The 22402-nt window shown below is 37.3% G+C and overlaps 1 protein-coding gene across 1 annotated transcript in view; it reads left to right on the plus strand.

Moving 5' to 3' along the window:
* The window catches only part of STRADB (STE20 related adaptor beta), a 32648-nt gene extending 12794 nt beyond the window's left edge, over nucleotides 1-19854 (plus strand). The window contains exons 4-12 of the mRNA XM_055573104.1: nucleotides 10044-10143; nucleotides 13355-13476; nucleotides 14403-14511; nucleotides 15352-15475; nucleotides 16525-16696; nucleotides 16998-17102; nucleotides 17266-17510; nucleotides 18509-18551; nucleotides 19008-19854. Of these exons, the coding sequence (XP_055429079.1) occupies nucleotides 10044-10143; nucleotides 13355-13476; nucleotides 14403-14511; nucleotides 15352-15475; nucleotides 16525-16696; nucleotides 16998-17102; nucleotides 17266-17510; nucleotides 18509-18551; nucleotides 19008-19151 (1164 nt within the window). The 3' untranslated portion in view covers nucleotides 19152-19854. The remainder of the gene's footprint in view (nucleotides 1-10043; nucleotides 10144-13354; nucleotides 13477-14402; nucleotides 14512-15351; nucleotides 15476-16524; nucleotides 16697-16997; nucleotides 17103-17265; nucleotides 17511-18508; nucleotides 18552-19007) is intronic.
* Nucleotides 19855-22402: the final 2548 nt, after the last annotated feature.

The raw sequence follows: 22402 nt of genomic DNA on the forward strand, positions 1-22402 counted from the left end.
TGTGTGGATCACAAAAAACTGTGGAAAATTCTGAAAGAGATGGGAATACCAGACCACCTGACCTGCCTCTTGAGAAACCTATATGCAGGTCAGGAAGCAACAGTTAGAACTGGACATGGAATAACAGAATGATTCCAATAGGAAAAGGAGTTCGTCAAGGCTGTATATTGTCACCCTGCTTATTTAACTTCTATGCAGAGTACCACATGAGAAACGCTGGGCTGGAAGAAGCACAAGCTGGAATCAAGATTGCCAGGAGAAATATCAGTAACCTCAGATATGCAGATGACACCACCCTTATGGCAGAAAGTGAAGAGGAACTAAAGAGCCTCTTGAAGAAATGAAAGTGGAGAGTGAAAAAGTTGGCTTAAAGCTCAACATTCAGAAAACGAAGATCATGGCATCCAGTCCCATCACTTCATGGGAAATAGATGGGGAAACAGTGGAAACAGTGTCAGACTTTATTTTTTTAGGCTCCAAAATCACTGCAGATGGTGACTGCAGCCATTAAATTAAAAGACGCTTACTCCTTGAAAGAAAAGTTATGACCAACCTAGATAGCATATTGAAAAGCAGAGACATTACTTTGCCAACAAAGATCCATCTAGTCAAGGCTATGGTTTTTCCAGTGGTCATGTATGAATGTGAGAGTTGGACTGTGAAGAAAGCTGAGCGCCGAAGAATTGATGCTTTTGAACTGTGGTGTTGGAGAAGACTCTTGAGAGTCCCTTGAACTGCAAGGAGATCCAACCAGTCCATTCTTTTTTTTTTTTTTTTTTAATTTTATTTTATTTTTAAACTTTACATAACTGTATTAGATTTGCCAAATATCAAAATGAATCCGCCACAGGTATACACGTGTTCCCCATCCTGAACCCTCCTCCCTCCTCCCTCCCCATTCCATCCCTCTGGGTCGTCCCAGTGCACCAGCCCCAAGCATCCAGTATCGTGCATCGAACCTGGACTGGCATCTCATTTCATACATGATATTTTACATGTTTCAATGCCATTCTCCCAAATCTTCCCACCCTCTCCCTCTCCCACAGAGTCCATAAGACTGTTCTATACATCAGTGTCTCTTTTGCTGTCTCGTACACAGGGTTATTGTTACCATCTTTCTAAATTCCATATATATGCGTTAGTATACTGTATTGGTGTTTTTCTTTCTGGCTTACTTCACTCTGTATAATAGGCTCCAGTTTCATCCACCTCATTAGAACTGATTCATATGTATTCTTTTTAATGGCTGAATAATACTCCATTGTGTATATGTACCACAGCTTTCTTATCCATTCATCTGCTGATGGACATCTAGGTTGCTTCCATGTCCTGGCTATTATAAACAGTGCTGCGATGAACATTGGGGTACTCGTGTCTCTTTCCCTTCTGGTTTTCTCAGTGTGTATGCCCAGCAGTGGGATTGCTGGATCATAAGGCATGTCTATTTCCAGTTTTTTAAGGAATCTCCACACTGTTCTCCATAGTGGCTGTACTAGTTTGCATTCCCACCAACAGTGTAAGAGGGTTCCCTTTTCTCCACACCCTCTCCAGCATTTATTACTTGTAGACTTTTGGATCGCAGCCATTCTGACTGGTGTGAAATGGTACCTCATAGTGGTTTTGATTTGCATTTCTCTGATAATGAGTGATGTTGAGCATCTTTTCATGTGTTTGTTAGCCATCTGTATGTCTTCTTTGGAGAAATGTCTATTTAGTTCTTTGGCCCATTTTTTGATTGGGTCATTTATTTTTCTGGAGTTGAGCTGTAGGAGTTGCTTGTATATTTTTGAGATTAGTTGTTTGTCAGTTGCTTCATTTGCTATTATCTTCTCCCATTCTGAAGGCTGTCTTTTCACCTTGCTAATAGTTTCCTTTGATGTGCAGAAGCTTTTAAGGTTAATTAGGTCCCATTTGTTTATTTTTGCTTTTATTTCCAATATTCTGGGAGGTGGGTCATAGAGGATCCTGCTGTGATGTATGTCAGAGAGTGTTTTGCCTATGTTCTCCTCTAGGAGTTTTATAATTTCTGGTCTTACGTTTAGATCTTTAATCCATTTTGAGTTTATTTTTGTGTATGGTGTTAGAAAGTGTTCTAGTTTCATTCTTTTACAAGTCCAACCAGTCCATTCTGAAGGAGATCAGCCCTGGGATTTTTTTGGAAGGAATGATGCTGAAGCTGAAACTTTGGCCACCTCATGTGAAGAGTTGACTCATTGGAAAAGACTCTGATGCTGGGAGGGATTGGGGGCAGGAGGAGAAGGGGATGACAGAGGATGAGATGGCTGGATGGCATCACTGACTCGATGGACGTGAGTCTGAGTGAACTCCTGGAGTTGGTGATGGACAGGGAGGCCTGGTGTGCTGCGATTCATGGGGTCGCAGAGTCGGACACGACTGAGCAACTGAATTGAACTGAACTGATATATGTTGTCTGTATATAGGGGTCTTGAGAGACCCACGTCAAAACAAGGGACACATACAGACTGAAAGTGAAGGGCTGGAAAAAGATATTCCACGCAAATAGAGACTAAAAAAAAGCAAGAGTACCAATACTCATAATCAGATAAAATAGACTTTAAAACAAAGGCTTGAAAAGAGATGAAGAAGAACACTACATAATGATCAAAGGATCAATCCAAGAAGAAGATATAACAATTATAAATATATATGCACCCAACATAGGAGCAGCGCAATATGTAAGACAAATGCTAACAAGTGTGAAAGGGGAAATTAACAATAACACAATAATGGTGGGAGACTTTAATACCCCACTCACACATATGGATGTATCAACTAAACAGAAAATTAACAAGGAAACACAAACTTTAAAGGATACAATAGACCAGTTAGACCTAATTAATATCTATAAGACATTTCACCCCAAAACAATGAATTTCACCTTTTCTCAAGTGCACATGGAAACTTCTCCAGGATAGATCACATCCTGGGCCATAAATCTAGCCTTGGTAAATTCACAAAATTGAAATCATTCCAAGCATGTTTTCTGACCACAATGCAGTAAGATTAGATCTCAATTACAGGAGGAAAACTATTTTAAAATTCCAACATATGGAGGCTGAATAACATGCTGCTGAATAACCAACAAATCACAAAATAAATCAAAAAAGAAATCAAAGTATGCATAGAAACAAATGAAAATGAAAACACAACAACCCAAAACCTGTGGGATACTGTAAAAGCAGTGCTAAGGGGAAGGTTCATAGCAATACAGGCATACCTCAAGAAACAAGAAAAAAGTCAAATAAATAACCTAACTCTACGCCTAAAGCAACTAGAAAAGGAAGAAACAAAGAACCCCAGGGTTAGTAGAAAGAAAGAAATCTTTAAAATTAAGGCAGAAATAAATGCAAAAGAAGAAAAGAGACCATAGCAAAAATCAACAAAGCTAAAAGCTGGTTCTTTGAAAGGATAAATAAAATTGACAAACCATTAGCCAGACTCATCAAGAAACAAAGGGAGAAAAATCAAATCAATAAAATTAGAAATGAAAATGGAGAGATCACAACAGACAACACAGAAATACAAAGGCTCATATGAGACTACTATCAACAATTATATGCCAATAAAATGGACGACTTGGAAGAAATGGACAAATTCTTGGAAATGTACAACTTTCCAAAACTGAACCAGGAAGAAAGAAAATCTTAACAGACCCATCTCAAGCATGGAAATTGAAACTGTAATCAGAACTCTTCCAGCAAACAAAAGCCCAGGACCAGGCGGCTTCACAGCTGAATTCTACCAAAAATTTAGAGAAGAGCTAACACCTATCCTACTCAAACTCTTCCAGAAAATTGCAGAGGAAGGTAAACTTTCAAACTCATTCATGAGGCCACTATCACCCTAATAGCAAAGCCTGACAAAGATGCCACAAAAAAAGAAAACTACAGGCCAATATCACTGGTGAGCATAAATGCAAAAATCCTTAACAAAATTCTAGTAATCAGAATCCAACAACACATTAAAAAGATCGTACATCATGACCAAGTGGGTTTTATCCCAGGGATGCAAGGATTCTTCAATATCAACAAATCAATCAATGTAATACACCACATTAACAAATTAAAAAATTAAAGCCATATGATTATCTCAATAGATGCAGAGAAAGCCTTTTACAAAATTCAGCACCCATTTATGATAAAAACCCTCCAGAAAGCAGGAATAGAAGGAACATACCTCAACATAATAAAAGCTATATATGACAAACCCACAGCAAACATTATCCTCAATGGTGAAAAATTGAAAGCATTTCCCCTAAAGTCAGGAACAAGACAAGGGTGCCCACTCTCACCACTACTATTCAACATAGTTTTGGAAGTTTTGGCCACAGCAATCCGAGCAGAAAAAGAAATAAAAAGAATCCAAATTGGAAAAGAAGAAGTAAAACTCTCACTGTTTGCAGATGACATGATCCTCTACATAGAAAACCCTATAGACTCCACCAGAAAATCACTAGAGCTAATCAATGAATATAGTAAAGTTGCAGAATATAAAATCAACACACACAAATCCCTTGCATTCCTATACACTGCTGCTGCTGCTGCTAAGTCACTTCAGTCGTGTCCGACTCTGTGCGACCCTGTAGATGGCAGCCCACCAGGCTCTGCTGTCCCTGGGATTCTCCAGGCAAGAACACTGGAGTGGGTTGCCATTTCCTTCTCCAGTGCATGAAAGAGAAAAGTGAAGGTGAAGTCAGTCAGTCGTGTCCGACTCCTAGTGACCCTGTGGACTGCAGCCTACCAGGCTCCTCCATCCATGGATTTTCCAGGCAAGAGTACTGGAGTGGGGTGCCATTGCCTTTTCCGTCCTATACACTAATAATGAGAAAATAGAGAAATTAAGGAAACAATTCCATTCACCATTACAACAAAAAGAATAAAATACTTAGGAATATATCTACCTAAAGAAACAAAAGACCTATATATAGAAAACTATAAAACACTGGTGAAAGAAATCAAAGAGGACACTAATGGAGAAATATACCGTGTTGATGGATCAGAAGAATCAATATAGTGAAAATGAGTATACTACCCAAAGCAATCTATAGATTCAATGTAATCCCTATCAAGCTACCAATGGTATTTTTTACAGAGCTAGAACAAATAATTTCACAATTTGCATGGAAATACAAAAAACCTCAAATAGCCAAAGCAATCTTGAGAAAGAAGAATGGAACTGGAGGAATCAACCTGCCTGACTTCAGGCTCTACTACAAAGCCACAGTCATCAAGACAGTATGGTACTGGCACAAAGACAGAAATATAGATCCATGGAACAAAATAGAAAGCCCAGAGATAAATCCACGCACCTATGGACACCTTATCTTTGACAAAGGAGGCAAGAATATACAATGGAGAAAAGACAATCTCTTTAACAAGTGGTGCCGGGAAAACTGGTCAACAACTTTTAAAAGAATGAAACTATAACACTTTCTAACACTATACACAAAAATAAACTCAAAATGGATTAAAGATCTATACATAAGACCAGAAACTATAAAACTCCTAGAGAAGAACATAGGCAAAAGACTCTCTGACATAAATCACAGCAGGATCCTCTATGACCCACCTCCCAGAATATTGGAAATAAAAGCAAAAATAAACAAATGGGACCTAATTAAAATTAAAAAGCTTCTGCACAACAAAGGAAACTATAAGCAAGGTGAAAAGACAGCCTTCAGAATGGGAGAAAATAATGGCAAATGAAGCAACTGACAAAGCATTAATCTCAAAAATATACAAGCAACTCCTGCAGCTGAATTCCAGAAAAATAAACGACCCAATCAAAAAGTGGGCCAAAGAACTAAACAGACATTTCCCCAAAGAAGACATACAGATGGCTAACAAACACATGAAAAAATGCTTAACATCACTCATTATCAGAGAAATCCAAATTAAAACCACAATGAAATATCATTTCACGCCAGTCAGAATGGCTGCTATCCAAAGGTATACAAACAATAAATGCTGGAGAGGGTGTGGAGAAAATGGAACCCTCTTACACTGTTGGTGGGAATGCAAACTAGTACAGCCACTATCGAGAACAGTGTGGAGATTCCTTAAAAACCTGGAAATAGAACTGCCATATGACCCAGCAATCCCACACCAAGGAAACCAGAATTGAAAGAGACACGTGTACCCCAGTGTTCATCGCAGCACTGTTTATAATAGCCAGGACATGGAAGCAACCTAGATGTCCATCAGCAGACGAATGGGTAAGAAAGCTATGGTACGTATACACAATGGAGTATTATTACTCAGCCATTAAAAAGAATACATTTGAATCAGTTCTAATGAGGTGGATGAAACTGGAGCCTATTATACAGAGTGTAGTAAGCCAGAAAGAAAAACACCAATACGGTATACTAATGCATATATATGGAACTTAGAAAGATGGTAACGATAACCCTGTATGCGAGACAGCAAAAGAGACACAGATGTATAGAACAGTCTTTTGGACTCTGTGGGAGAGGGCGAGGGTGGTTTGATTTGGGAGAATGGCATTGAAACATGTATATTATCATATGTGAAATGAATCACCAGTCCAGGTTCGATGCATGATACAGGGTGCTTGAGGCTGGTGCACTGGGATGACCCAGAGGGATGGTATGGGGAGGGAGGTGGGAGGGGGTTTCAGGATGGGGAACACATGTGTCCCTGTGGCGGATTCATGGCAATGTATGGCAAAACCAATACAATATGGTAAAGTTAAAAAAAAAAAAAAAAAGACTTTGGCATAGTCAGTAAAGAAATAAATGTTTTTCTGGAAAAAAACTGGACATGGAACAACAGACTGGTTCCAAATAGGAAAAGGAGTATTTTAAGGCTGTATATTGTCACCCTGCTTATTTAACTTATATGCAGAGTACATCATGAGAAACACTGGGCAGGAGAAAGCACAAGCTGGAATCAAGATTGCCAGGAGAAATATCAATAACCTCAGATATGCAGATGACACCACCCTTATGGCAGAAAGTGAAGAACTAAAGAGCCTCATGATGAAGGTGAAAGAGGAGAGGGAAAAAGTTGGCTTAAAACTCAACATTCAGAAAATGAAGATCATGGCATCTGGTCCCATCACTTCATGGGAAATAGATGGAGAAACAGTGGCAACAGTGGCTGACTTTATTTTTCTGGGCTCCAAAATCACTGCAGATGGTGATTGCAGCCATGAAATTAAAAGACGCTTACTCCTTGGAAGGAAAGTTATGACCAACCTAGATAGCATATTTAAAAGCAGAGACATTACTTTGCCAACAAAGGTCCATCTAGTCAAGGCTATGGTTTTTCCAGTGGTCATGTATGGATGTGAGAGTTGGACTAAAGAAAGCCAAGCACAGAAGAATTGATGCTTTTGAACTGTGGTGTTGGAGAAGACTCTTGAGAGTCCCTTGGACTGCAAGGAGATCCAACCAGTTCATCCTAAAGGAGATCAGTCCTGGGTGTTCATTGGAAGGACTGATGTTGAAGCTGAAACTCCAATACTTTGGCCACCTGATGCAAAGAGCTGACTCATTGGAAAAGACCATGATGCTGGGAAAAATTCAGGGCAGGAGGAGAAGGGGACAACAGAGGATGAGATGGTTGGATGGCATCACCGACTCAATGGACATGGGTTTGGGTGGACTCCAGGAATTGGTGATGGACAGGGAGGCCTGGTGTGCTGCGATTCATGGGGTCGCAAAGAGTCGGACATGACTGAGCAACTGAGCTGAATGATTAGTGATGTTGAACACCTTTTCATGTGTTTATTGACCATATACATGTGTTCTTGGAGAAATGTCTATTCAGGTTCTTTGCCCATTTTTTAATTGGGTTGTTGGTGGGTTTTATTTTGTTTTGAGTTTTAGTTCAATTTGTATTCTGATTAACATCTTATCAGAAATGTGACCTGCAAATATCTTCTTGATCCACCTTGAGTTAGTTTTTGTTAAGTATGGTCCAGCTCCATTCTTTTGCAGATGGATGTCCAGTGTTCTTAGTACTGTTAGTTGAAAACAGTGACCTAGCCCTATTAATTGTGTTGGCACACTTGTCAAAGTCATTTGACTATATACATGAGGTTTGATTTCTGAGTTCTCTGTTCTGTTGCCCTATATGTCTGTCTTTTTTGTCAGTACTGCATTGTTTTAAGTACTGTAGCTTTGTAGTAGATTTTGAAATCAGGAAGAGTGAGTCTTCCAATTTTTTTTTCAAGGTGTTTTTACTATTTGAGATGCTTTGCATTTTCATAATATTAAATCTTACAGTCTTTGAACATGAGGTGAGTTTCCATTCAGTAATGTCTTCTTTAATTTCTTTTGGCAGCATTTTGTAGTTTCCATTGTATAGGCCTTTCAGTGCTTTGGTTCAGTTAATTTCTAAGTACTTTATTCTTTTTGATGCTATTATAAATGGTATTGTTTTCATCACTTTTTTCTAGACTATTCATTAGCCAAGTCTTTTGAATTTTTAGAAAATTATTTAAAAAGTTTGAGAAGGACAAGGACACTGCTATGATTTTTGCTTTTAATTCTCTAACTAGTTATCAAATCAAAAAGAGTGCTGAGGTTCAAAATGATTTACTCTTAGTAAACCTATTTTGTCTTCTTGTGACTGCTAATGTTGTTTTCTTAAGTGTCCATAACGGTCTATGTAGTAATTTGATACCAGACCTTACTGGGTAACAGCATCAAGCTTTCCCCTTTATAATTTTTCCCTTTTCTCAAAATTGAGTTAATGTTCGACTGTTTCCATTCTGGTTTCTCACCTGAGTTCTACTGTATTTGCAGACTTAATATTCTAGATGTAAGGATATTTGATCTGGAGGTTTAACCTATTTAAAACAATCTGTTTTGGTCTTCAGCTACTTAATTACAAATTAAGTGCATCTTCTAGTTTAAAGAAGACTGTTCCCTAATGGAGTCGATGGATGCAAAGTAGAGGTTTATTAGCCTGATTTCAACCCATCATTTGATAATCTGATGCCATATTTTTTCTAGCAGTGAACTGTAAGTCTCAATTCATTTTGTGCTCTAGCCTTCCTGACAGACTTACAGCTTATCCCTCTTGAAGACTATTCACCTTTATTCACCTTTTGCCAGGATCTTATAATTATATTCTGCTCTCTTAAAAGTTTAAGGAACATGTAGAATCAAATGTAAAAAGTGGTTAGCAGAATTCCTAGTACATAGTAATGTTATTTCTAACTGCCTCTTCATTCTCTTTACCTTGGAGGTAGTAACACGATTCCTGCCACCTGCTGGTGCCTGTAAAGGCTACTAAGTGTCTTTTGGAAATCCTCGTGGCTATCATATGACACCAGTGGTGCTGGTCACTTCTTTCTCTTGCATGTATGTTATTTTACTGCCCCTGGGATCTGGTGCAGACTTAGGACTCTTGACTCCATAGTACCCTGTGAAAGGCCACAGTAGTAAGGTCATTAACTCAGGACTTCTATACCCTATTCTTTTCTCCCATCTCTTGAGGTTTATTTTTCTTTCTGACCTCCCTTCTGATTCATCTCATCTTGTGAAAAACTTCTTCAGCTTCTTTTAATAAGCCACAGTGTGGAAATTGTTCCTTGACTGTTAACATCTCCACTAGTTGAGCAGAATAGCTGAATGTGTAATGATTGTAACTGGCAACCACTTGAAGCAAGAACAGCAGAATAGAATATTTTTCATAGGTCTTTGCATCTCTTCCCTTGATATGTTTGTTAGATACCCCAAGGGCTCAACAGCCATTCTTAGCAGCTCCTGACAATGCTTCCTGAAAATTGAGCTGAAAAGTGTTCTTCACTACCTGTAAATCTGCTTCTCTAGCCCTACCCTGCTTCACAGGCTGATAGGCATAACTTGTTAGCTATTGTGAATACTTTTTGGATCTTAAAATAGTCTCTCAAGCCACCTTTCAATACCTTCCTAATAAGCACTTGTGTGTTTGAAAAGACAATATCAGTATTTTATACTGGAGTAAGGGACTCAGTTGGGGCACCAAAAAAGTTTATACCTATTTTGTTTTCATGTTTTCAAAACAATGCAGGTTGATGAGCCAACCCTTTCCTTGCGGCCTTCGTCCACTAGAGCCAGTGAAGTGATCTGTTCCACCAATGTTTCTCACTATGAACTCCAAGTGGAAATAGGTAATAATTATACACTGCAATTATTTGACTCATCATTGTTTGGAATGAAATTGATGACAAATGATTATTTTGTTAGCAGTCTTTTTCTGTTGTTACCCACATCATAAAACTAAATGTTAATTGTGTCAATCAAATGGATCTATTAATTTTATTTGTCCTAAAACAGTAGCCAGATTTTTTTCAAGATTACTTTCTAGAATTTTTACTTTTTCACTGAAGTACTTATAGAGGAGGAGGATACTGAATAAATATTTGTTTGAATCTTTATTGTAGGAAACCTCTCATCATTTGTCTGAATTAAATCAAATCATGTAAGTCTTTTCAGTCACAGTCCTTTAACCAAATTACTTTCTTCTAACTTAAAACCTTACCTAAAATTCCATTTGTAGTAGAAACTTTTTTCAGTTAGGTTTGGAACAGGCTGAGTTATCGTTTATAGTCTTATACATGTGAAAATTTGTTTTGACTATTCAGAAACATCTATTAAGCACTGCAAAAAGGTACTGTGTTAGGTGCCAGGGATATAAAGCCATGTAAAACACTTGAGGAGTTCACATCCTCTCTGGGACGATAAACATGAAAGACAGCTTTGTCTTATGTACTGGAAAGTACTGTAGTAGAGCTATGCTAAGCGTTATGGGAACAGAGAAGATGGAGCATCCAACTGTTCATCTTGACTATTCTAGGAGTCAAGGAAGATGGCAAAAAAGGGGCTGGATCCTGAAGTATGAGGAAAAGTTTACTAAATATTCTAGTCAGGGTTTTTGTTCAAACAGCAGAATCAAAGAAGGAATTTTTTGAGCAATTTTGCTAACTCACAGAATCATTGGCTAGAAAAATATACTTGGAAAAAGCCAAGAGAAGCTCTGTGGCTAAAACCACAAGAAGGGTCATAGCATAAGAGCAGCCTCGCTAATGTACATGAGTAGGTGCTTTTACCACCAGACACTGGACCCCACTGGGGAGTTCCACACTTAACTGAAAAAAATTTCTACTAAAAATGGGATTTTAGATAAGTTTTAAGTGAATTCTGACTGCCCCTGCTTCCTTTGTCACTTACTTCATCCTCCAGTTGACTAAGCTTAGATCGTTGACCCTCACCTGTGAGGGTCAAGGTGACAAAGAATAAGGATTTTACTTTTTATACAATAAAATAGCACTGGTAGAAAATGCTCCCCAAATTAGAAAGGACTTTCAGATGATGTCAATAAAAAAAGATTAAAAAAATACTCCAGTAGGTGACTGAGGAAGGACTATCAGTGTGGTTGCTCTGTGCCTAGATTCAGGAACAAAGAGAACATAGGCAATAAGGAGAGAAATCTGAAAAATAAATGGATACATCTGAAAAAGGAGGTTTGGAACATATTGTGGAAGACCTTATATGGGGTGTATAGAGGTTCACACTTTGTGCTCGAGAGACATTGTGGAATAGTGATGATGATAATAATAGCATCCAGTAGGCATTAGGCTGAACATTTTGTATGAATTTTTTTCATCTCGCTTGTTTACTCCTCCCATTTAATAGATGAAGATACTGAGACTGAGAATTTAAGTAATTCGAAAGCAGACTTTTGTCCTTGTAAGGTCTAAGCCCTCAGCTGCTGCACTGTAGTACCTTTCTTTTGATAAAATGTTAAATTTAGGACAACTGGCAGCAGTTCCAGGCAATAACCTGAAAGACAGAGAAGATCAGTGGTTTAAAACCAGAAGTATCATCCTCATCACCTGAGTCTTTTTAAAAATTGCAGTGTATGAATCCCATCAGACCTACTGAATCAAAATTTCTGGTGAATGGGACCTTGGCACAGGCTTTTGAAGTGGCTCCATCAGTGGTTTTGGTGCGTGTGCTGGTTCAGAATGTAGGGCAGGTGAGGAAGTCAGTCTATCCGGAGAATAAGGACAGGACTTGGGCAAGTGGTGCTGATACTGGGGAGAAAGGGATGAACCTCAGATTAACTTCACTTCAACAATAAAAGTGGCAGAATTTGGTAACTGTGGAGAGAGGGAGGAAACTAATATTTATTAGATGTCTGTTAATAGATTACCATTCTAGATGTTTTTAGTTTAAAAACTAACAGCAACAAATGCTGATAAGTATGTCAAGCAACTGCAGTTCGTACACATCGCTTGTGGGAATGCAAAGTGGTTCAGCCACTTTCAAAAACACTTTCACAACTTCTTATAAGGCTAAACATACATGATCCAGCAATCCCGCTTGAAGGTATTTGCCAGAGAAAAATGAAAACATGTGTCTACTTAAAGAATGTTTTTGGCAATTTTATTTCTATAGTCACCAAAGACTGAAAACAACCCAAGTACATTATCAACTTATGAACAGATAAATAAATTGTGGTATGTACATTTGATGGATTATTACTCTGCCAGGCACCTCTGTCCCTGGGATTTTCCAGGCAAGAATACTGGAGTGGGTTGCCATTTCCTTCTCAAGGGGATCTTCCAGATCCAGGGATCGAATCTGGGTCTCCACACTGCAGGCAGATTCTTTTACCATCTGAATATTGGAGTAGATTGCCATTCCCTTCTCCAGAGGAACCTCCCAACCCAGGGATTGAACCCTGGTCTCCTGCATTGCAGGCAGATTATTTACTGTTTAAGCTACAGGGAAGTCCTATTATTACTCTGCAATAGAAAGAAATTACTGAAACATGGATGAATCTTAAAAGCATTATGCTAAGTGAAAGAAGCCAGACCCTAAAAAACTGTACTCCTTATGATACTATTTACATAACAAACAAATTGTATCAGTGGTTGCCGGGGACTTGGAGCAGGGGATTGCTGAGTAAACATTCTGTTGTTGGAGTATGTCACAACTTGTTTATCAAGTCACAGTATTAGCCATTACAATAGGTATATAATGGTATACTGTGTTTAATTTGTGCTCCTCTATCTTGAACATCTTTTCATGTGCTTATTGGCCATTTCTTTTCTACTTTTTGGCTTGCCTGTTTAATCTTCTGCCTAATTTTTAATTGGGATGTTTGTCATTTATTTTAGAGCTGTAGGAGTTCTTTATGTGGTACCCTGGATGTGAATCCTATCAGATACGAATATTGTTAATACTTTGAGTCAGTGGCTTGCCTTCCCATTTTCTTATCAGTGTTTTCTTGAAGAGCAAAAGTTAATTTTGATAAAGTCCAGGTTATCAGTTTCTCTCTTTGGTTTTTAACATGAGTTTTACGTCTGATTTTAGGAAGGGGATTTGACAACTTGACTTCTGTCCATCTTGCACGGCATACTCCTACAGGAACACTGGTCACTATAAAAATTACAAATTTGGAAAACTGCACTGAAGAACGCCTAAAAGCTTTACAGGTAACAATACAAAAAAAAAAATAAAGATACGTCTAATTTAATGTCTATTTGAGGAGATACATTTGTAAGAACTTTTCTTTTTCATAAATTAGTACTTCTGTTAGAAAAAGGTAGATTCCTTTCTTTTAATAAACATAAAATTATAGAATTGGAAAGAAAGGAAGCCAGATCAATGAAAGAACAAATAAATTCAAACTTTGGTGTCTACTCTAAGTTCCTTCAAATGAAAGTCATATTTGAAACACTGGTCTGAAATTAATTTAAATATTCCTCATCAGTCCAGTCACAAATAATAGGAAAATAGAAAAAAACAAAAGCAAACAGTTTCTTTTTCATACGGCTAAGTTAAATTAGCTTCTGAATTGATAAATTTTAACAGATTGCATTTCAGGAATATTATAATACTATTTCCATTGTCACTCATCATTTTTGATATAAAAAGAGAAAGGATTTCATTTTTATATTATCTCAATTTTTAACGTATTTAACGTATTTGTGCACATGTACATTGAACAGAAAAAGATTGGAAGAAATTATACTGAAATATTAACAGTGGTTCTATCATTTAGTGTTAGAAGGGACTTTTATCTTCATGTTTTAATGTATTTTTTAAATGTTTCTATCATAAGAACACAGAACAGTTATTGAATATGACCTCTGGAGTCAGACTGTCCTACTTTCATTAATTATGTGCTCTTGAACAAATTTTCTATCTTGTTTTTAAATATTCTCTTCTATAAAATGGGAATTACAATGCAACATACTCTGTGTAGTGGTTGTGAGATTGAAAGACATGACAGTACAAGAAGAGTGCTTAGTACTAAAAACTCCATTATTAGTACTAGTAAGCTGCCACTGCTGTTATCTTCATCATGAAGGAAAAACCATTGTTTTTAAATGTCTTGTCTCTTGTGTGTCTATACTAGAAAGCAGTGATTCTATCCCACTTTTTCCGGCATCCCAATATTACAACTTACTGGACTGTTTTCACTGTTGGCAGCTGGCTTTGGGTTATTTCTCCTTTTATGGCCTATGGTAAGAAAACTCATTTTAGGTAAAATAACTCATGGTTTAGCCTGGATGATGTAATTATAAGGATGAGTGTGATCTTAGATTTATGGTTTACTACTTTTAATTTATAAACCTGGCCAATTCTAGTTTTCATGATATATTTCTATATCTGGTTCATGTTGAATTTAGTCTTCAGAAAAAAAGGTAGAATGGCTCTCATGATCAGTGAAACCACCTCTGATTTCTCCAAGAAATCCATGCCTTTGAACAAGCTGTCTTTTTTCCCTTCAGTTTCCTTTCTCTCTCAATGGAGAGCTGCTATTTTTCTTCAAGTAGATGTAGTTTTCCTACTTGTGTACACCATCCCTGTCTTTGTTTCTCTGCATTTGTAAACTAATTTAACTGCATTGTAAACATCTGTGTATCTGTCTCCCTTCTCTGGATTTGAGCTTCTCAAGGGCAGGATCATGTATGTATTTTTCCTTTTGGTGTCCCCAGGTGCTCATAAAATACCTAGCATAAAGTAGTGATCAGTAGGTGTGTTGAATAAATAAATGGATTTTAGAGGTTTGATTTTTTTTAGAATGCTTTTATGGATTGCCTGTGGGTTTAAAAATATATATATTCTCACACAGTATGTATTTTTTCACTAATATTGAGTATTATTAATTCACTGTCCTAATCTCTAGCATGTCATTAGAAAAGTCTTTTTAAAGATTCTTGAAGGGAAATTACCTTTGCATAGGAAAATGGTTAGACTCTAAAATGTAGCATGTGTGTATGTGTTGATTGTTGATAACATTTAAAATGTAGAAACAAAGTCACTTTTAGTGTTCATATGAGGATTTCAGGGGTCTCTTTCAGGTTCAGCAAGTCAACTCTTGAGGACTTACTTTCCTGAAGGAATGAGTGAAACTTTAATAAGGAACATTCTCTTTGGAGCAGTGAGAGGGTTGAACTATCTGCATCAAAATGGCTGTATTCACAGGTATTTACTTATTTGTACTTTACAAAATGAAAGAATTTGAGAGGAAGAAGTGTTTTAGGGAGCTGTTAGGAAGAAACAGTTGAGTGTTAAAATGGAGGATAGGAAATTTGCAAATGAATATTGGGGGAGGAAGGGACCAGTAGTTAAAGTAGATGCTTACATTTTATGGTTCATTCACTAGAAATGTTCAGCCCACCTCCTCTGTGCCAAGTGCTTTGCTCAGCACTGGGGTGAAATGCCTGCCCTCCAGTGAGCTCATGTCTCAGTGATGAGGGATACAAGAACCTGCCTGTTTCAACTATAAGCTGTGGGGAGTGCGATCCTAGTTCGCTCTTGTGTTTTGTTTTTTTCTTAAGCAAATAAAGAGCTTCTTTACCTGCTTTTCAGCTTTATGTCATGTTTATATCGTATACGAGTTGTAACTAAACCTTTGATTCCTTAAGTGTTTTTGTATGTAGCACATTGAGATTATCATACTAAATACCAGTTCTCTAGTTGCCGAACTGTAGGTACAGAAGTGATCGGCTGAATGTTGAAAACAGTGCTGCTCTGAGATACTTGGGAAATTTTTTTCCTTTTTAATTAAGTTACTTTTAAATAAGCTTGTTTTCTTATTGTTTATTTTACCTCCTTAAAGCTTTTTTTCTTACTCTTTATTATTTCTTAGCAGCATTCTGGTTAACTGAAGATTTCTAACAGACAGTATTCTAATTAATCAAGCTTTTATTATACTTTACCAGACTATTGGCCGTCCTGCTCTATTAGTTTCCAATCTTCCATGTTTCAAATGAAAAACAAGGCTCTTCTATATTTGACAAAGGAAATTTTTATATTAGACATGTCTTTATAAATTTTGTTAATCCCATCAGAGGCTATCTTTTATTGGATAATATTGCATTTAACTTTAAATTATAACTTCGTGCTTTAAATATTATTTTATAAAGAGTATTTAATTTCCAAGGGAATACATGAATTTATTCTGACCATATTTCTATTCTTTCTTTCTTGGCCAATTTCTTAGTATTTAGGATTGTTTCTTTTTGTTCTAGGAGTATTAAAGCCAGCCATATCCTCATTTCTGGTGATGGCCTAGTGACCCTCTCTGGCCTGTCCCACCTGCATAGTTTGGTTAAGCACGGACAGAGGCATAGGGCTGTGTATGATTTCCCACAGTTCAGCACATCAGTGCAGCCGTGGCTGAGTCCAGAACTACTGAGACAGGTCAGGTGTGGCCATTGCATTGGGTTGTCTATGCGTCTTGAGTGTCTTCTGAGTTTGACAAAAGGACAATTGTGCCCTTACATTCAGACTGATGAAAGGCCTACTGCAAGACTTTTTTTATTCTTTCTTGTCAAAATTATTCTGTTAGGAATTTTTAAATGTATATCAAATATTAGGTGTATCTCGATTTCTCACAAGTTTTTTCCATTATTAATCACCATCCTTTATCAAAAAAAAGCATATGTATGTAACTTTTTAAAGGGTATTTACACTAAAGGACTTCAAATTAATTGTTCTATAGGATTTACATGGATATAATGTAAAGTCAGATATTTACAGCGTTGGGATTACAGCCTGTGAATTGGCCAGTGGGCAGGTTCCTTTCCAAGACATGCACAGGACACAGGTAAGTGCTGCCAAAATTCCTGAACTACTTTCCCTTCACGAGATCCCTTATATTCTAGATAATTTCTTTTAAACATCTTTTAAACTCTTAGGATCCTTACTGTCATTGTTATTGTTTTAATATTTTGCCTGAAAAAGGTTGAAGGAAAATTTTCTTCTTTTAGATGTTATTACAGAAACTGAAAGGTCCTCCCTACAGTCCATTGGATGCCAGTATTTTTCCTCAGTCAGAATCCAGAATGAAAAATTCCCGATCAGGTGTAGACTCTGGGATTGGAGAAAGTGTACATGTCTCCAGTGGAACTCGCACCGTAAATAGTGACAGATTGCAAACACCCTCCTCAAAAACATTCTCTCCTGCCTTCCTCAGCTTGGTACAGCTCTGTTTGCAACAGGATCCTGAGAAAAGGTAATACTGGTCAGATCTAAATAGCATAAAACATCCGTGGTTCATAAAAGTTTTTGTGATATTTGCTTCATGCCAAGTTCAAATCTTCTATCAGTCTTTTTTCCAAAAAACTATAGACTAATCCAGAAAATACCAGTGCCTAAAGCAAGTAGAGACAGTGAATAAATGGGAAGAATACTAGGTTTGAAGTCAATACTTGGGCTTCAGTCTCCACTGTATCATTTCCTAACCGAATCCCCTTACAAAAATCAGTTAATGTTTCTGGACATGAGTTACTATGCTTATGTTAAGCCATTTTAGAAACTTCCAAGCAGTACAAGAGTGTTAGTTGCTGGTGTTAAAGTAATTATTATCATAGATAATATTAGCATTAATATTTTAGAAATAAGGTGTCAATTTTTTTTTTAAGCTCCTTAATGCCTAGGATAATTTGTTATAATTGGTTAGTGCCTAATAAATATTAAGTCATGGAGTGAAAGTAAAGGTCACTCAGTTGTGTCCAACTCTTTGACACCATGGACTATACAGTCCATGGAATTCTCCAGACCAGAATACTGGAGAGGATAGCCTTTCCCTTCTCCAGGAGATCTTCCCAACCCAGGGATCGAACCCACGTCTCCCACATTGCAGGTGGATTCTTTACCAGCTGAGCCACAAGGGAAGCCCAGGAATACTGGAGTGGGTAGACTATGGAGTGGGCAGCCTATCCCTTCTCCAGCGGATCTTCCCAACCCAGGAATCAAACCAGGGGCTCTTGCATTGCAGGTGGATTTTTTACCAACTGAGCTATGAGGAAAATCATGGAGTAGTTGAAGACAATCTCTAGAATTAATTAGTCAAGGTTGAAGCTAAGAATTGGACCTCTTTACATATATTCTTTTTCCTTTCAATTTTTGTATATTGTTTTATAGCTTTAAACTTATATTCTAACAGTTTAAACCAAAATATCTACATTCTAATAGGTTCTTTTTTTATAATTTTTTTAAAAAAAATTTCAGGCCATCAGCAAGCAGCTTACTGTCCCATGTTTTCTTCAAACAGGTGAGCTGATTTATCTTTGTTGTCTAGATGTTTTTTAGTACTATTAAAGTCACATCATTTTGTTAGCTTAATGGGACAGTTTGGTTACTGAGATTCTTAATAACTTTCTTACAAGGTAAAATTAAAAACAAAACATTTTTGTAGACTTTCTAAAATAAAACAAATGGAACATCATCACATGTTACTTTATTCTAAGTTTATATTTTGATTAATTTAGAGGTATTTTTCTATATTGGCTAGAAATGATGGAGGGGCAAAATAATTCTCTGATAAAAATCAGTTTATTTGGTTAGTACTACTTGTTTTCAGATGATCAGAATCAAAGGCATGTTTAAGTGAAAATACCTAAAACAATTTAAACACTTATAACATGACTTCTTTAAAAGTTTATTATTTTTTAAAAATTAATGTATTGAATTTGTGTGCCTTCAACCTTATTTTGAGTTTATTTAACAGATGAAAGAAGAAAACCAGAGTTCAATACTCTCACTGTTGCCTCCTCCTTGTCACAAGCCATCAATATCACTGTCTCCAGCATCACCTTGGACTGAGCCAGAATGTGATTTTCCTGATGAAAAAGACTCAGACTGGGAATTCTAGGGCTGCCGGATCCTTTTATGTCCTATATACTTGACACTTTCTCCCTGCTGCTTTTTCTTCTGTATTGCTAGGTACAAATACTAGAATTATACTTGAAAATACAGTTGGTGCACTGGAGAATGTATCATTTGAAACCACTCTGTTCAAAGGAGCAGGAGTTTATAGCCCGTTTGGTTAGCTCAGAGTACTCTGACAACTCCAGGGAAACTTTGGAATTATTACTCTAACTACATTTAGTATCATCTGTAGATGACAGATGACATGGAAAAAATATTCTTCCCCAAGCTGTGACTAACTCTTCTTTTTGATCTCTCAGTATGATTTTTGAGCCAGTTAAATTTTTCAGCATTTTGCTGCCCTCAGGGGAATGAGCCCGCAGAGGACAGTGCTTCTAAGTACATTTTTTACTTCCAGATCGTAGCCTTTTTGATCAGCCATTGTTAAAACAACAGGGTTTTATCCTGGCGTCAAACCCTTTTCTGATAGAAGGGAAAATGCTTATACTTTCCCACTTTCTTCTGTTAATATTTCTGGTAATATCAAACTGAGCCTCACTCACATTAAATGATTCACTTGAAATACACACAGAAGTTGTAATTTGTTTCTTTTTAAAGGGGCTAAAGTAACACTTTTCTACTTATGTAAATTATAGATCCTAAATTCATGCACTCCATGGAAGCTCAATAAAGATTTATTGAATTGAGTTTATACTTAATAATTTTGTGTGGTTTGACAGAGCTAAAACATAGATTATAATTTGTTTTGCCAAGGAAAGCTCTTTCTCAGAGAAATAGATATATAACCTCTTGAACTGGGGACAACTTGGTATTTGATTCAGTGGAAGCAGATCTTCCAGCCCTTTATATGATTATTCTTGCTCCTGTAGGGGGTACAACATATAAAGACATAGAGAACTTGAGGTTTTACCTTATTAGCCAAAGGGGATATGCTGTCTTAAAGGGAGTATGTATTTTGGACTGTGATAAGTTGGGTTTACCTCAATTAGCAGGTTTTACTTGCACATACTTGACATTACATTAAAAATTATTTTTAAATGATTGCTTTAAGACTAGACACTAATGAGATAAATAATATACAAATTAATAGTTAAAAACACAAACCTTTTCATGTTTATTGGCCAGTCTCCCTCAAGGATGTTTGGGTTACTCCATCAAGAAGCCTCCAAGGCTTGCCAACATGGAGGAGAGAGACGAGACAAGTACCAACTGAGGCCTTGAGGTGGGGCTGTAGTTGGGGGTCGGGGAGCTATAGTTCATCCCACTAACCTCCTAAATTCCCCTCAGCAAGAGGAACCATAGAGGAAATTCTCCAAAATCTGGGTGGAGAGTCAATATGTGTACTGCAAAAGGTGACTGGAGGCCAAGGTACAGTGCCTCTCAGTTCCACTATATTAGGGTTCTCCAGAGAAACAAAGCCAGTGGATTTTTTTTTTTTAAGTATTAAATATAGTTGACTTACAATGTGTTAGTTTCAGGTGTATAGCAAAGTGATATATGTATGTCTCTCTCTCTCATGTTCTTTTTCAGATTCTTTTCTAGTATAGACTAAAAGATATTGAATATAGTTCCTTGTGCTATACAGTAGATCCTTATTGTTTACTTATATATAGTAGTGTGTATCTGTTAATCCCAAACTTCTGATTTATCCCTCCACCTACTTAACCCTTTGGTAACTGTAGGTTTTCTGTGTATTTATAAGGTATTTTTTTTCATTGGCAGATAATTGCTTTACAATGTTGTGTTAGTTTCTGCTATACAATAGTGTGAATCAGCTATATATGTGTGTGTGTATATAATCTCCTCCCTCCCACCCCAGTTCTGCATCCTACGCCTCTAGGTCATCACGGAGCTTAAAAGGAACAAAAAAGGAATGAAATTGAATGAGACTGGGTCAGTTACAGTGATGTGTATGACCCTAGAATCTGTCATACAGAGTGAAGTAAGTCAGAAAAATAAAAATATTGTATATTAATACATATATATATATATATATATGGAATCTAGAAAAATGGTACTGATGAACCTATTTGCAGGGCAGAAAAAGAGATGCAGGCATAGAAAATGGACTTGTGGACACATGGTGGGAAAGGAGAGGGTAGGACGAATTGAGAGAGTGATCACTGACATACATACACTACCATGTGTAAAATAGATAGCTAGTGGGAAGTTGCTATGTAACACAGGGAGCTCAGCTCAGTGCTCTGTGATGATCTAGAGGGGTGGGATGGGGCATGTGGTGGGAGGGAGGACCAGGAGGGAGGGGGCATATGGATACTTACAGCTGATTCTCGTTGTTGTGCAGCAGAAACTAACACAATATTGTAAAGCCATTATATCCCAATTAAAATAAAATTTTTAAAAATTGTTAACTTTTTTTAGTTAATGATTTGGGAGAATAGCATTGAAACATGTATATTATCATATGTGAAACAGATCGCCAGTCCAGGTTCAATGCATGGGACAGGTTGCTCAAGGCTTGTCCACTAGGATGACCCTGAGGGATGGGATGGGGAGAGAGGTGCGGGGGGGTTCAGGATGGGGAACACATGTACACCCATTAAAAAGAAGAGAATTTTTAAAAACAAAAAAAAGGTTAACTTTTTAAAAAAAAAAAACAAAAAAAAAATTAAACATCCCATAACCAATTAAAGCTATGGTTTTTCTAGTAGTCATGTATGGATGTGATAGTTGGACCATAAAGAAGGCTGAGCACCAAAGAATTTTTGCTTTCGAACTGTGGTGCTGGGGAAGACTCCGGAGAATTCCTTGGACTGCAAGGAGATTAAACTAGTCAATTCTAAAGGGAATCAACCCTGAATATTCACTGGAAGGGCTGATGCTGAAGCTGAAGCTCCAGTATTTTCCTCACCTGATGTGAAGAATTAACTCATTAGAAGAGACCCTGATGCTGGGCAAGATTAAGGGCCCGAGGATAAGGAGGCGACAGAAGATGAGATGGTTGGATGGCATCGCTGACTCAGTGGATGTGAGTCTGAGCAAACTCTGGGAGATAGTGAAGGACAGGGAACCTGGCATGCTGCACTCCATGGGGTCACAAAGACTCGGACACGACTGAACAACAACAAAAGAAGTAGATATGGTAATTAACAGCCTCCCTCTGAGAGTGAATGCCTTAAATTTTGTTCCTGAGGATCCTGGAATGCTGTATCAGTTTTTTTTTTCATCACTGTTATAACAAATTAACACAAATTTAGTGACTTCAAACAACCA

This window comes from Bubalus kerabau, chromosome 3, assembly GCF_029407905.1.
Source record: "Bubalus kerabau isolate K-KA32 ecotype Philippines breed swamp buffalo chromosome 3, PCC_UOA_SB_1v2, whole genome shotgun sequence".
NCBI classification, from domain to species: domain Eukaryota; kingdom Metazoa; phylum Chordata; class Mammalia; order Artiodactyla; family Bovidae; genus Bubalus; species Bubalus kerabau.